We start from the raw sequence: 16924 nt of genomic DNA, 5'->3' as shown, positions 1-16924 counted from the left end.
TATGTTTCAACTCGGCGACTGTTACTTTATAACTGACTGTGAATAGCCTTCGCTGCTTCTTAAGTAGCCTCGATCGGACAGTTGTTGCCTGGTGCCTTGTTGCTAGCCACGCTGTCCGGAGTTGTTAACGGCTGCCTGGTAACCGCGATATCCCTCGGTGACGTCACCGCGTTGACTTGCGTTGCCTAGCGACCAGGATGCTAGGACTCGGCTAACATCGGCTCGCTTCGGCTTCGCTCGTGACGTCACCGCGCGTTGCGCATTGCGAGGTGATTACTCGCCTATTACGCGAGCGCTAAGTTACCGCTACGTGGCGCTGGGGCGGTAGGGATCAACATGTCACAATATATATCTATCATATATACNATATAATGAAGGGACATATGCTATTGGAATGAGGATATTTAACCATCTTCCTATAAATATAAAATCATTATCATATAAAATTGAATTGTTTAAACCAGCATTAAAGAGATATCTTTGCTCGTGGTCATTTTATTCATTAGAGGAGTTTTTAATCAAAATAATTTGTAAATACTGATTGGATGTAAATGGGATTAACTGTATGTTATATTTTTTAATTTTAATTATGTTTATTACTTAGTATTATGTGATATTGTTTTATGATTAATGTTTAATGATTGTGACGAATGAACTTGGAGTAGTAAGAAGTAAAAGGTTGTATTTCTAACAGTGTATGAATCTATGTTGTTATGATATGGCTTGATTTAATGTTACACCATGTATCTTTTTATGTTTTGTATGAGATTGCATAAGTTTGACTAGCTCTATATCCTATGGGTGCTTAAGCCCCTGTACAGGATTTGTGGAGTTATTTAATAACAATAAACAATATGTAGTCTCAGTTATAAGGGCTGTAATTTGCTTTTAATTGTTTTGAATGAATCTGCCAAAACTGTCATAAAATTGTATGTGTGAATGGAAAAATATCATGAAGTCATGAAGAGACCAACTGTACTGCTTCATTCATGATGCACCTCCAGATGAATAAATCATGGCTTCATCTTACAGCAGAAGTATGGCTTCTTTCACTGTGAAGCAGCCTGCTGCATGCACCCTGTGAGTGCACATAAGCTGGAGATGCACTATGCGAAGTGTCTGAGTTGCTAGTTTCCTTGTGCCTGTTGCTGGGCCAAGTGGCCACAGAACTACAATGAATATGTGACATTCAGTGTTCTCACAGTGGCAACAAAGATGATCTTCCTGGATATGACATGGTGTTGTCTGGTAGACAGGTACCAACGTTCTGCAGGAGACTGTTCCTCCATCTTCAGGGTTTTTTGACTCTGAATATGTAGGCAGCATGTCCTTCTGAAGCCTTAACGCCTATTTTCCAAACTACATGGTTGCACATCCCAGAAGACCACAATATGCAATTAATATGTCTGAATATTTTTTTCACTTGTACAGCAAAGGACATGAGGAGACAAACTTTTGAAGCACTCATATAACTGTGTGAACATGAGTTCATACAATGTGCAGGCCACTGCGGACAGAATTGGAATGCTGATAATACTGACTACATCAGAATGGTGTTCAGCCGAAGTCTACAGTCTCTGAAAGGAGGGCAGAGGATTTGGAGTACAGCAAATATGTGATTTTCCTGTGCTGAAAACATGTCTCAAATCATTACAGTTTTAACGCAACATTATGGCCCATACAGTCATACGTTTTCCCATTGAGCATTTCTGTAGAAGCTAAATTTCACCATGCTTCTAATTGTCCAGGTATCATACAAGTTATTTAAAAGGGAGCAAGCTGTCATGATCCCATACTAAGACTCTTAAAGGACCTATGGGAAAACATAGAACAGGTACTGCACAGATACCCCATGACACTACTCAAAACATGTCTAATAACCTTAACCTACTTCAACTGTTATTTGATCGTGCTCCTGTGTAAAAATGAGATGATAAAGTATGGAGTTCAGCTATTTAAAATGTGTTTAAAGGAAACCTAGAGCAAAGTCTGTGTGGGTGAGCATTTGTCTGACCCATTTCCTCTTCAGAATGGCCTGAAACAAGGTACATTCTAATTTATTTATGTCAGCAGCTCAGACTGCAGCAACATAGTATCAAATGGTATAATGATTAGTGAATAATGATTCAGAAAGGCTGCAGAAGGGAGCGGTCCTACCTAATTTGAGGTACTGCCCCAATACTTTCCTGGAAGAAATAAGGAAAACCGTAAGATAGAACCTGTCAAGAAAATTGTGTCCTGGCTGAAACCTCAACTAGGCATCTCCCAAACACAAGTCTGAGGCTGTGTCACTTGCCCCAATTAGCCCATTAGCATGCTTCTAACTTCATTTAAAATATTGCAACAAGACACTTGAAAGGCAGAACAGACCATTGCTAGACAATGGCTTTCCACAAAATTAACACATGTTCCCACAGCAATGAACAGACATGGAATAGTCCATTACTAGATAACGGTTTTGTAAGCACACTCCCACAGCAGCGAATAGACAGAGTAACAGATGAACTGTTCGAGATGGTGAGCTATATTTGGTTTGCCTCAAAGCTACAAAAGGAGAGTTCAGTTCACGAGAGTTCAATCATTCGGCATTCGTAAGAGATTTCAGTGTTCAGCTGTGGTGGGTTAACCAGCGGACAATGGAAGCTGAAGAAGTCACCAAATCATAAATTAGAACAAAGTCAGTAATGCAGAAGTAAAGACACTCACAGTCCAGCAAGGAGTGGAGCGAGTCTTAGGCAGCCATGGATTGTGACTGATTGTAATCATAAAGAAGTGCCAATAAATCCAGTCATTCAATCGAGAACCCATTACTATTCATCACAGAACCCCAACATGTGACAATATGCTGTTAGCAAGGTCCAAGAAAGTATGAAGAACTTGACTCAGTGGAACACATAGCTTCCAGTCTATGTTAATGATGTTAATTTGCATGGGACAAACATAAACACTGTCACGATTTGGGGGGTAACTACAGACATGGTTTGGATTGGTGAATGGATTTATTGAGCACTTATACACACCACTTGAAACTACAGGCAATTACAGTGCCACCGCTAATCTCCACACTTCACACTTATATGCTAAGTCTTCCCCAGCCCCCAGTGTCTTCAACAGCCCTTTCCTGGTAACAGACGTAAACAGTGGAAATTCTTCAGCTTCTCACGCTCAGGTCCTGCCTTCAATATTCCAGTAAAGAACTGCCTGCCAAATATCAAATGAACTGGTTACCCCAATTATCTTCTTTATAACTCCTCAGTCTGGACCATGTATGAAAGACCCTGTTTCCCACATTGCAGGTGTAACTTTTGCTGTGGGAACATGTTCACCAAGCCATGGCATAGCAACGGCTGTTGTCTTGTTGCTTCTTTCGAAGTCTTTGCCAAGCAATGGGTCTATATGCCAAAGCAGAGAAATTATAAAATTCTAGTAGGGAAGCTGACCTATAATTAAATTCAGAAAAAATATATGTATGTATACACATATTCATGTTACACTATCAGACTTCAGAAGAGAATCATAATGTAAGGAAAACTAATAAATCCATAAAAAATGCGGCCAAGATCATATACTGGAAATGAGAGTTAACAAATAAAAATTACTCTTATGAAGAAATTAATACAGAGATTCCTTACTATCAGTTCAGAATATTTAATCTTTCCATCTCCTACACAGACGTCCAAACATTATACACTTACATGTTACTGTTAAAGTAAATGATTATATTATTTCACAGAATACCATACAGAATAACCGTGGCAACGAACTGTTGAAACAGTGGATCGCTGCCTAGGAATAACCATAGCAACGAGCTGTTGTGGCCATGAAATTTTCATTTTGATTTTATTATATCGTGTTACATTGCATTGGGATTGGGCTGAGTCGTTTACCGTAGCGTTCATTTCGTGAGTATAATTTATTTTTTGTTGTTTTTCATTTCGTTTTCTTAACTGTTTCCCTTATTTTCTGGTGCAATTGGCGGTCGGATTAGGCTGTGTCGAATGATCTGAGTTTGAATTGAAATATTTCGTTGCCTAGGAATAACCGTGGGAACGAACTGTTGAAACGGGAAGTACTGCATTTCTGCGGCAATGAGCACAGAACACGTGAAATGGAACCCTGAGCGAAAGTGCCCTCTATTGCGTCCGAAACCAGGTTATAATAGTCCAGCTCCGAAGAGTTTTGGGTGATACTGGACGTGATAATAATTGTACTCGCTGGTGCAAAAGTGAGGGTTCAATAAGTTATTCGTTGAATCCAAGACATGCGTGGAAGTTACGTTATTTCGTGAGTATAGTTTATTTTTCATTGCTTGTCATTTCATCTTCTTAACTGTTCTCCTTATTTTTCGGTGCAATTGGCGGTGGGATTGAGCTGTGTTGATTGATCTGCGTTTGATTTGTAATATTTCGTCGGTATGTAGATGTCACGCCTGTGACAGGTAAAAACAAGTCACATGTTCGGAATCCAGCAGTCGTTTCCATAGTAACGCTAGAACAGACTGTTGCATAGAATTCGTTGCGTAACAACGGATGAAACCGGAAAGTATACTTCCATGGAAATGCAATATCAGTGGGCCATTGCATAGGAACTGAGGTTCCGTTGCATAACGACGGATGAAACTAAACACTTCTACAAGGTGTTCTGTGCTAGCATTTCCTATGCAATAACAGTGGGCCATTGTGTAGGAATTGAGGTTCCGTTGCATAATAACGGAAGAAACCAAACACTTCTACAAGGTGTTCTGTGCTAGCATTTCCTATGCAATAACAGTGGGCCATTGTGTAGGAATTGAGGTTCCGTTGCATAATAACGGAAGAAACCAAACACTTCTACAAGGTGTTCTGTGCTAGCATTTCCTATGCAATAACAGTGGGCCATTGTGTAGGAATTGAGGTTCCGTTGCATAATAACGGAAGAAACCAAACACTTCTACAAGGTGTTCTGTGCTAGCATTTCCTAAGCAACAGATGAAACTAACTATAGAACAGACCGTTGCATAGGTTCCGTTGCGTAACAACGGATGTAACTGGAAAGTATACTTCCATGGAAATGCAATAACAGTGGGCCACTGCATAGGAATTGAGGTTCCTTCTTTCTTCCTCTTCTGTGCAGTCATTCTGCTTTAGTTCATCCAAATAATGCCTCGCAGAAGAACAAGCTTAAGTCGTCGTACTCTCAGAGCGGAAGCAATGCGTCGAGTAATTTCAAATCTAACTGGGGAAGAACAGGCAGACTGAGCCACAGCAGGGCGTGGCCGGGCACAGCTAGTATTTTTAATATTGTGGTGTACAGACCCATTGCTAAGCAGTGACTCTGTAAACAGCAGCTGTTGCTAGGTAATGCCTACGACATATATGCAGGCAACAAAAGAACAATGGTGATGAAACAGATCGGTAAACACGTGTCTACAACAATAGTGTTGTTGGAAACGGTGTTTTCTGTTTGGGACATGCAAAATGGTTACAAGGAGGTCAATTGGGAGTGATCAGTTAGTCCACAGCTGAAAGTCCGGCTGTGAAGAAAAGAGTTAGTTGCAAGACTATGGCTGTGAAAAGAAGACCTTATGTGTGCTGCAGTTACAGTGGGCCTGTTTTAAAGTCCATTGACAGGATATGACTAGTGAAGACTGAGAAGGAGCAGCATGTCTCAGTGATTTGTAAATCAGTGATAGCACTGCAATTATTTGTAGTTCCCAGTTGTGTCAACAAATCCAATATACAAGTCATAGCATGTCTAGTCAGACCCCTAAATCATGACCATTTTATAATCATGTCAAGGAAGATGTGATTGGTGGGGAACGTAGCATAAATAAGAAAGATGGTCAAAGTTTTAGTTGGAAAACCTGTGTGGGAATATCCCACATTATCACGTCGGGACGTGAGATATTCAGAGACAACTCTGAATATCTAGGTGTATATAGATGAGAGAATAATATTAAAACCGAATTTAAGGAAAAGTCATGGTTTGGAATCAACAGGGTTAGGATATGGCAAACTGGCAGGCTCTTGTGAGTATTGTAATGATCCTTTTGGGTGCATACAACCTGGGGAGTATCTTGATTATTTGATTGACTTCCTCTTGCTCCTTGAAGTTACGTGCATATTTTAGTCAACTTTTTACTTGGTCTTATAGGATTAGGCCTCTCGTCCACTGGAAGCGGAAAGCTGCGGAAAGTTGTGATGAGGAGTTCGTCCAAACACGCACGGAAACGGCCGAACGATCCTAACAGCTAGCATCAGGTTAGAGTGCGTCCATTGGTAGCAGCACTGTTAGTCAGTGAACGCACGTATACTTGCGAACTGCGAAATATCCAGATTGGTTTGGATTTTTCGGATGAAGAGCTGCATTCACCACCTACGAACTGATACTGTTCAACCGAGAAATCTGTCGAGTAGTGTTCCTGACATTGCGGACGCCTGTATTGAGTAAGGCACTGATAATATTACAACACAAAGTGAATATAATGATGCATTTTCTACTCCAGATTTTCAATCAGATATCGAGAATGATGCACCTGTAAATACGTCTCCGGCACAAAAAGAGCATTTCAAAAGTCCGCTAAAAAGAGGAAAGAAAAGAATTGATTACGATGACAAATTCTTCGAAATAGAATCTAAAAAGTTCAGCTACTTCGAAAAGAGCTCTCAAATGAAGCAGGATAGTGACTATCAATTTCTGATGAGCTTGCCTGAAGAAAGACAGCTGCGATTACGCATGAAATTGATGGATGTTTTACTGCAGGAACAGGAGGATCGAAACAGCAGCGTGATGTCCACGTCAAATGTTTCGCCTCTATCCTTTGAATCGACACGCAGTTCCCATAATAGTTCCCACAGCAATGAATTTGTAACAGACAAGAACAATGCCGCTGTGTATCACAGTAATTTCAATCCTTTGTAGAAACAACGGTTTGTATGTAGTCACTAAGAAGCAAGAATAATATAACATCGATGTAATATTTTGTTTTCTCAAACTCTTATCAAATCCTTAACTTAACGTTACAGCTAGGCGTTCTTCAGGTGAAATAGTTTCTCGGAAGTTACTGTACTTCTTCAACTGATGTACTTTGCTTAATGTGTATTCAAATGTATCTTGCTTCATGCGAAAATAACCAAAATACTGTGACTCGTCCTCTTGTAAATCACTCCATATATGAGAAAATTCATCAAACGTTTGTCTTTTTGATAAAATTTCACTAATCCACTCTTTTCTCCTATTCTGTGCTCGTCACCTAGCCAGTAAAGGAGTATCAAACGCGTACAGATCACATAAATCTTCAGACAGCGCCATGACAGAACGCGAATGGCATCGGCCGAACACGCAGCCAAAGGACGCGCAGTGAACGCACGAATTCGGACGAACAGATTCGCACAGATTCGGCCGAATCCCAGTTCGCAGGTTTCCGCTTCCAATGGACGACTAGCCTTAAAGTACTTTACTTTTCTTTGTGGGAGGGGGAACCATGAGTCAACAATAGCCCAGACAGAAAGTGAAGTAATGATTTACACATTATGACACATTCTAACTACAGACAAGCCAAAATGCCCACAATGGGCTGCAGTCAATTCAGCCTTCAATCCAGTGGGTAACAGGGACTTTGGCCTCTCCAGTAGACGTAAGCACAGCATGATGCTAAACGCTAACTTATATATGAACCAAGGTTATGAATGGATAAAACTTTAACTGTGCACCCTCTATATATATATATATATATGCTTTTGAGACATGGCACCTAGGCACTAGGCTGTCTTTACCCTTATGTTTCTCAGAGTTTTATGTATTCATTGTGTGGTAATTTTATAAACAGACATGAAAAATTAAAGGTAACTGAGGTCTGAGCACAAGACAAACCAGTAACAGATAAATCTCTCTGAGATGTGTACCCTCTCAAAACTTTGGGGGGAGAGGGGGGTCATATCAAGTGAGGGAATGCATGGTGGAAGATGAAAGAGGAACCGAAAAAAATAATGGCTAAAGGAGCTGTATGTGTTTCAGGGATTTTAAGCTGCTTTAAAAGGAAAACTGCATTTACTTCATTAATATTTCAACACCCTGGTAAAACTGAAAGAAAATGATTGCTCTGTAATTACAGCATGAACCAAATGCCCATAATAATTATAGATTACTACCTTCTGGAATGTGATGATAATAACTAACATTTGCCTTCATCTTCAGTGTAGCTACCCAAAAGATGAAGGGTACTTATCTACCAGACTACACAGCCCCACATCCCAGAAGGCAGTACCTTCATATTCACCACTACAAGAACCTGAAATCTCATCAAAATAATTACCACTTCTTCAAAAGTTTTAGAATCACCTTCAGCACCAGTAATAGTTCATACATATTTAAACAAAATAAAAACCGCAGAAAACATAAAAAAAGCATTAATGCCAGTGAAATCATTACAAACTGGTCAGATAATAAAATGATGTGAGGTATTACTGCATGAAATCTAATTCATTTGTCCAAATATTAGGTTCTCTTGACTCTTGGGAAATTCGTCTAAATTTTCTTCTGTTTGTGGGCACATCAATTTCATTTATTTCTTCGTTTTCTTGCACCTTCCTGGAAAGAACAAAGCAGAAAAAACATATTTTCGTGTTCACATCTCAGTAAAGTTGTAGTTCACAGTTCTGTGAATTATGAATTCTGTTTCATATATTCAGACTGAACAAATCAGCAACAAAAACATTAAACTGTACTTTCAGAATGTGTGATGCCTTTCTATTTCAAGTCTTCAATTAACACAGAATTTCATGAACTGAACTGGAAGTTTTTCAAAAACTACAGTGCAACAAGTTCAGAGGAAATACGTAGTGTGTTCAAAAAGTATCGAACCTTTGGTCGGCAGAAATACATTTATTGATTTGGAGGTACAAAACCCTAATCCCCTTCAAAGTAGTCTCCTTGGTGATGCACACACTTCTCCCAGCACTTCCGCCATTCTTGGAAACACTTCTGGAACGCGTCTTTTGGAATGGTGATCAGCCGGGTCGTCGCATTCCACATGGTGTCTTCTCTTGACTCAAACTGGGTTCCTTTCAGCGGCATTTTCAGCTTGAGAAATAGCCAAAAGTCACACAGAGGCATGTCGGGGGAGTAGGGAGCCTGACGAACCACAAGGATGTTGTGTTTGGCGACGAAAGTCTCAAATCAGATGCGCAGTTTTGGTACGAATTTCGCGGACACTCTCCTCATGTCCAACTCCTCAGTCAAAATTGAATGTACTGATCCAATGCTTACCCCTATCTCGTTCGCAATGTGATAAGACGGTCCTCCATGACCAAAGTCCGCACTTGCTCAATGACATTCTCATTTCGGCTTGTTGAGGGTCTGCCTGAATGCGGTTCGCTGTCCACTGATGTGTGGCCATCTTTGAAGCGGTTGTACCACTCCTTTATCCGTGAGTTGCTCATGGCATCATCCCCGAAAGCCTGCTGAATCTTGCGAATGGTTTCCACTTGTGTATCGCCAAGCTTTTGGCAAAATTTGATGCAATATCGCTGCTCATGTTGTTCTGTCACTTTACACCTTACTGGAATCCGACGAGCGCTCACTACACGTCCTCACTCATAGGCCCACTGCCAGTGACTGACGTATTCTGCAGGCGGGAAAAAATTCACGACTGCTCATGAATGTCCCCTCCACATCTCCACCAAAGGGAGCCTCCTGTGCTTCATTGGTTTACGCAGGAAAAAAGAAGGTTCGATACTTTTTGAACACACCACGTATATTCTGAAAAGAGCTTCCAACGTCTATAGTCTCATAGATATATTTTCAGTCATATAGAAATGCTTGAAAAATTACAAATTAATACTTGTATAATCTACATATCCATTTCTCTGTGTATGTCCACTAGAAGACACTCTGTCTATGCAAAGTTGGAAGGCATGAACCACAGTTTTCTCTTCATCACATTTGTAAATACTAACAAACAAAAATGTTTCATAGAAATTTTGTACATATGTTTATGGTCTACCTCACACTCTTAGCTTATCAGTTACCGTCAGCAAACAGAGAAGTCTTATTGTTATTTTATGGCCTACAAAAAAAAAGTTCACAAAAACTTTCATAATTTTTAATTTTATTTCATTTCACATTATGTGGAGACCACTGTCACTGAATTGGAAATTTACACAACCGCCAAGTTAGTATTACTGACTGTATGAAATTAAAAAGAAAAATGGCATAATGCTCTTCCAAGTTTGCATGAATATCTGCCATGAATATACCATGCATATACCATATTGCATGAATATACCAAAATTATAGGTGGGGGCAGGGCACATGCCCGCCACCACCCTCATGCACACGCACACACACACACACACACACACACACACAAAAGCACAAAAACAAGATACAAGTCTTTTATAAAATAAGTTATACAAAGATGATCCAATGAATATTACTTACCTTCCACTGTTTTCCAGACAATGATTTCACTGTTATAACAAGTTTGAACAGGTCTATGCAAGCATCCCTATGGTGGCAGAAATATGAGTTCAACTTACCTTTCCTTTCTTGGACTCAGCACCTGAAACCTTTACAGGCATTTCTTCTACCACTCCATTCCCTGAAACGTAATTAGTGTTGTTTGGTGCATTCACAGTCGCAACTGAGATATTCTTGCTCTCAGAAAGCTCTATGTCGTGTGTCAAAACTGTTTGATTAAGAACTAATGTTGGCATTTGGCCATTTACAACTGAGTCTGAAGAACGATCCAGGTTATTTAGTGTAATTTCATCTTCATTTACTGCAGTTATTGTAACGGAGTTTACATTAGATTCATCCTTTGTTTCAGTTAATATTGTGTGACTCTTTGCCATACATTCCTCTTCTTCCATTGTATAAATATTTCCAACAGATTCCTTCTCAGTTTGTGACAACTGTAAGTCATTTCCTGAATGATCACTTGATATACTATTATTAAGTTTAGGTTCTTCCAGGTTGATTTCAGAGTCTGATATGTGTTCAGGCATAACTGCCATACAATTTACACTAGTTTCTTGAACAGAATTTTGTCCATCTGTTGACTCTTCTCGAACCCCTGTTACACAACCCACTTCTTCCAAAATAGAACTGTTCTTGGTTTCTACAACAATAGGGTGTTCTTCATTCTGTTGTCCACTGCCATTTAGTGTTAGTTCTGTAACAGTTCCTTCAATAGGTGAACTATTCTCATTTTGCTTAAATATCTGTACTCCTTCTTTTCTGGGTTCCTCAGTCTGAGCTGAGAGGCCATGTATATCTTTATTTGACTCATGTCTGCACAAATCTGTTTTCTCAGGGCACAGTGAAGTGTCTGTCACAAGATCTTGTGACTTTTGCAAGGATTCTGAAGGCACATTTCCTCTGCCAGTGTTATCTGAAGGAAAAAGAAATCACAATAAGATGAAACAGGGAGTTGATATCATATAATAGGGGATTCTGTCACCTATATCACATTTCATAGAGGAATGAAGTAGATGCTGGTTTATGCTGCAACAAGGTGAGAATTAAACTAATCAGCATCAGTCAAACTTTGTTATGGGTAATGCATGGTTTCTCATGTAGTTTTCATAACTTACACAAATATTGCATAAATAAGCTATAAACTTAGTTTTCTTAAGGCGCTAAAGCCCTCAAGTTGGTATGCAAAGTACATACTTCTCTTCATTTAAACTATGCTACAGGCAGCAGCCTGAGTGTCGCCTCGCCAAATGCAAGCTCACACTCTGCCATCTCTCAGAGGAGAACCAAACTAACTACAGCATTACACCTCTAAAGACTGTAGTTTTCACTACCTGCCTGGTTTTTCCATCCACATGGTTTCATAGAAGCTATACAGAATGTTTTGACCTTCAAACCAGCTGCTTAGTGGCTTCAAAACTGTTTTATATAGTATATCATGTGGCCTGAAAATGAGGGATATAGCATGAAGAACTTTGTAACTATGATAATGGAAGTGACATAAATATTTATAAATCTGAAGAGAGTTTTAACTAAGCATTAAACTCAGAAAATGAGGAAAGTGAAGAAGAATTAATGGTGCTGCATGAGTGCAAAGGCCTACATTAGAATATCAGTGTGACTGGCAATGGGGAGAAGTTGACAATTCAGTTTTCTGAAATCAGTGGCCACATACAGTCTGTCAGAAGTGAATCAAAGGCTTTCAAGTTATATTCTGATGCTTCCATAATGGGCACTGTAGTTACAGAAACAAACAGGCATGCTGCAAATTTCATAGACACACACAAGAATAAACTAAAGCCATGATCCCCAGTTCTCAATTGGAAAGACAATAACAGCATTGAAATTTATGTTTTTATTGCTATACAGATTCCTATAGGAATATTTTAGAAGAAGTTTTCTTTTTGACAATCGAGGTTTTATGAATACATACAACAGGACAGATACAAACTGGGTTCACAATTTTTACGTTTTGTGAGTAATGATGAAATTGAAATTGTTTAATGAGAAATTATTCAAAATTGATCCAATTCTGAAACACCTAAACAGCAAGTTTAGTAGCCTCTACAAACTTAAGGAAAATACCATATTATTTCAAATAAAAACACACCCTCAAATTTAAGATGCATCCAGTTTCTGAATGTGACTTTTAGGGGAAAAATTGTGTAAACTGTGCGTCTTATATTCGAAGTAATACGGTATATCTCTTGAAGAATCCTGACTCTGTGGAAGGGCACACAGAATTCAAGCGGTACATTCACTTCAATGCTACTAAGTTCAGGATAAAATCCTTCACACTTTGTGCTTTATTTACCAGATATCTGTGGAAAATTGATGTATATAAAGTGGAATCACAACAGATTTGATAAACAATGTTGTCCCAGCTGACAGTGTCAAAACAAGCAAAATGGTTGTAAAATTGGCGGAACCACTTTTTGGCAGAGGACACATATATTATGGATGGATATTTTCTACATTTGTCCAGACCTCTGTCTCCTTAAGAAAAATGATGTAAACATAGCTGGGACACTGTGACTGAAAGGGAAGAATGTTCATCTGATTGTACAAGAAGCAAAACTAAAATTGGATGAACATACTGCTGTACAGAGTCAAGGAGTGACGGTGCTAAAGTGGATGAACAAGAAGCCCATGTATTTCTTTTACACATTTCATGGTGACACCATGGTGGCAGTTTCCAAGAGAGGAAGAGACCTACATAAACCAAGCTGTATACAGGAATATAACTTGTTTATGGGAGGAGTAGATCTGAGAGACAAAAAATTTAAACCATTTTAAACTGAGTGAACGAGAAGCACAAAGTGGTACACAGCACTGTTCAAGGGGCTGATAAATATTTTGGCACAATATACCGCCTTCATGCATCATGCAGAATCTAAGCCATCTCTCTTTCATACTTCACACAAAGGAAGACTTTAGAAGCCCCTCCTTCTGGAAGACCATCCTAGACACCAACACCTGACACACTGACAGCGAGACATTTTGTACTAAGGATAACCCCCTCTATGAAAAAGTCCAAGCCCACAATGAGGTTTGCACTTTGCTGCAAGACAAGTGAAAAAAGAAATGAAACGTAATTCTAGTGTAAGGACTGTGGAGTATGTTTCTGACTTGAGGACTTCTTCAAGATCTACCACACCAAAGCCAATTTAAATAGCAAATACAATATCATATTATAATCATAAAAACAATTATGCAGCATGAAATTTTAGACTCTTTGCAATGTCTTCTGAAAATTTCATAAACTTCTTTAAATTAATTTCTAAATATATAATAATTAATAATGCTGTGAAAAGCGTCTGCTACAGAACCATCCAAATACCATTAAGGGGGTTAACCATTTGTAACACAAAGTGTAATATGCAGTGCACAAAGCTGCCAAGTCACAAAGAACTCACAGGCATATAATACAGGGTCCGGCAACTCGACCTCCCGTATTTCAAAAGGCAGTTACAAACAAACAAAGAAAGATACAGAAAAAATACTTTTATTTGTGAACAACAAATACGATGCTATTTTACATTACTTGGTTTTAAAAATTATTTTCGGTAAATGGCGTCCTCCATTGTTCACACATTGACGAAGCCTTTTCCGGAATTTGTCCATAGTTCTTCGTGTCATTTTCGGTGGAATGGCAGCCACTGCCTGGGTGATTGCCTCCTTAAGTGCTTGCAGGGTTGTGGGGCGATGTTTGTACACTTGCGCCTTTAAGTGTCCCCAAAGAAAAAAATCACAAGGTGATAAATCGGGTGACCTTGGGGGCCAGGCGATGTCTCCTCGCAAAGAGAGAAGACGTCCAGGAAACAACTCTCTCAGAATTGCTAAAGAACGCCGCGAAGTGTGAGCTGTGGCTCCGTCTTGTTGGAACCAGGCTTGTCCCTCTTCATGGTCCCCAACAAACTGGTTTAACTTAGGTCGGAGGAAGGTCTCGATCATGTGACAGTAGCGATTCGAAGTAACCGTTACCGTTAGCCCATTTTCCTCGAAAAAATAAGGACCCCATACACCAAATTCAGCAACAGCGCACCAAACTGTCACACGAGGGCTGTGAAGTGGTCGTTGGTGAAGTTCCTGAGGGTTTTCTGCTGACCAGTAGCGGAAATTTTGTTTATTTACAGTACCTGACAAGTGGAAGTGGGCCTCATCAGATGAAATCAAAACAGCGCCAGAGGGAATGTTCTGAAGAATGTCCTCACACGCAGCTTTGCGAGTTTCAAAATCTCTCTCACTTAATTCTTGGGTAACCATCATTTTGTATGGGTGCATGTGTAGATTTCTGTGCAGGATTCTTCTTACACTCCTATCAGACAATCCCAGGGCAGCTGCATGTTTAAGTGCTGAACGCTTTGGAGATTGCTGGATGGACGCTCTCACACGCGCCACATTTTCCGGCGTTGTTACGGTCCGAGGTCGGCCAGGCAATTTCTTTTTCAGTGCAGAACCTGTTGCTCTAAAGTTTGATACCCAAACGTGAATAGTTTTTATATCCGTAACAGGATCATGTCGGCCAAGTTCGAACCGAATGCGAAATGCTCGCTGAGTAGTAATCACCGATTCACCATTACGAATATACTCTTCCACAACAAACGCACGATGCTCACCGTGCCACGCCATTGCAACTACTGCAAATGGCACTTATACCGCTATCAATTGATACCCCCTCCGCCGCCGTATCCCCACCACAACTCACACAGCGCCCTCTCCAAATACGGGAGGTCGATTTGCCGGACCCTGTACAATGGATTGAGAACTGTGCAGTTCAGTAAATAATATTGTAAAAATAATAAAAACTGGAGTCATAAAATCAAGGAGGTTAAGATGGCCTGAACATGTGGATTATATAAGGAAGACAAAAGAATGCATATAGAATTTTATTGGGATTGCAGCCACTTGGAAACAAGGCGACAAAACAAACAAACAAACTCTGTGGTTTTAGCCCGCAAGTGAATTATACCGACTGAGCGACTGCCGCTTGTCAGCGAAGTTAGTGCCAACTTTAGCAGATAGAGGGTTTCACGTGGTCAGCGTAACGAATCCCCATGGCTGTTAATTTCGGTTTTTTAGACCGGAGCCGCTATTTCCTTGAAAAAGCTGAGTGGACCCTGTTCCAGGCCCACTACTTCTCAGAAAAAATCTGGTAGCGCCGAGAATTGAACACGGACCACTGGATTTGTAGCCCAGGGCCATAAAATTAAGGTAATTGTTGGAAAAAATTTATTCACAAAATTTATTTATATAAAAAATCATATCTGAAAGTTGTGGTGCTTAAAATATGTGAATATAACTTTTTAGAGTAAAATTTTACATGTAACATTGAGGTTAGGAAAAGTACAGCTGCATGGGAGTGAGACAAAGTGGAACTGCCATTCATTTCAGTAACATTTTTACAAGTACCCATCATTTCAAACTAGGTTGTGCAATTATTACTTATCCCCATGTTTAACACTTCCAAATTACTGCTTATTATTCGTAATTTATTACATTACACATGCTACAAACTAATAGATTATACTGAATATAATAAGGCACTCAACATGGGTAGTCCCAGAGACAATAACAGCGTATGTTTATGATAATTTCCTCTTTACTATCTGCCTTCAATTTTCCAGAAATGTTACCCATATCTGAGTAGGGATCAATAAATATTAAAACAAGTAAGTTCAAAAGCAAAATAATGAAATACTGACAATGTCTAACAGCAGCAGGATGCAGCCAGTTCTAGATCTGCTGGCAGGGTTTATGCATACAGGAATGACAAGCAGCATTATTATGGCAGAGACAGTGAACACAAGAGGTGGATCATCTTGGGAGTGACATGACATAAGTGGCACATGGCAACACTTTATATCATTGTTGAAGGGCTGTGTATGGGATACATGAAGGCAAATAATGGCTTCATGCTTCTACTTGGAGATTATTTCATACTCTGCTGCAAATTGTTTGGCCGATATGGAAGGCGGGACAAACACTGTTCACATCAACACACACAATGTTCAGATTTGTGACACAGTTAACCCGTTGCCGTGGTTCGTCGTGTATGTTTCGTCAGGGATTTAAATCGTCTGGGGGGGTTCGACGTGTATGTTTCGTCCAGCTGCACACGTATGTTATAACGCCCATAATAATTGATGGTTTTGCTGTAGATTGTTAGATTTTTCACTGGCCTGTTGTCAGGAGGACTGTATTTAATGACACACGCGTTTAAGAGCGCTAAGTCGTCGTTACATATGCCTGTCTTGCAGCAACGTTCCTGTGGCTATTGCGAGCTGTTTCTGTTATGAATGATGTGTTTTGTTTGCTCTGAAGCTATAAACACCAGAGACTGATATGTGCTGGTGTTTATAATATCATATTGCCCTGAGCTGGCTATTCAATTGGAATTCTTAGAAGAGGGATGTACAAAAGTTTATGCCTGCAAAATCGATTGCTTTCGCACAGTACATAGCACCCA

The 16924-nt window shown here is 39.8% G+C and overlaps 1 protein-coding gene across 3 annotated transcripts in view; it reads right to left on the bottom strand.

Annotated features, from left to right (window-relative positions):
• Positions 1-8009: 8009 nt before the first annotated feature.
• The window catches only part of LOC111870237 (alpha-taxilin), a 95022-nt gene continuing 86107 nt past the window's right edge, over positions 8010-16924 (bottom strand). For all 3 annotated transcript variants that reach the window (XM_023862347.2, XM_023862348.2, XM_023862349.1), the window contains exons 9-10: positions 10518-11371; positions 8010-8568 (exon numbers count right to left, since the gene is read on the bottom strand). In XM_023862347.2, the coding sequence (XP_023718115.1) occupies positions 8539-8568; positions 10518-11371 (884 nt within the window). In that variant the 3' untranslated portion in view covers positions 8010-8538. The remainder of the gene's footprint in view (positions 8569-10517; positions 11372-16924) is intronic.

The sequence above is a fragment of the Cryptotermes secundus genome, unplaced genomic scaffold (genome assembly GCF_002891405.2).
Source record: "Cryptotermes secundus unplaced genomic scaffold, Csec_1.0 scaffold45, whole genome shotgun sequence".
Classification (NCBI taxonomy): domain Eukaryota; kingdom Metazoa; phylum Arthropoda; class Insecta; order Blattodea; family Kalotermitidae; genus Cryptotermes; species Cryptotermes secundus.
The sequence above is the reverse complement of the archived record's forward strand: the minus strand, read 5'-3'. Positions and strand labels throughout refer to the sequence as shown.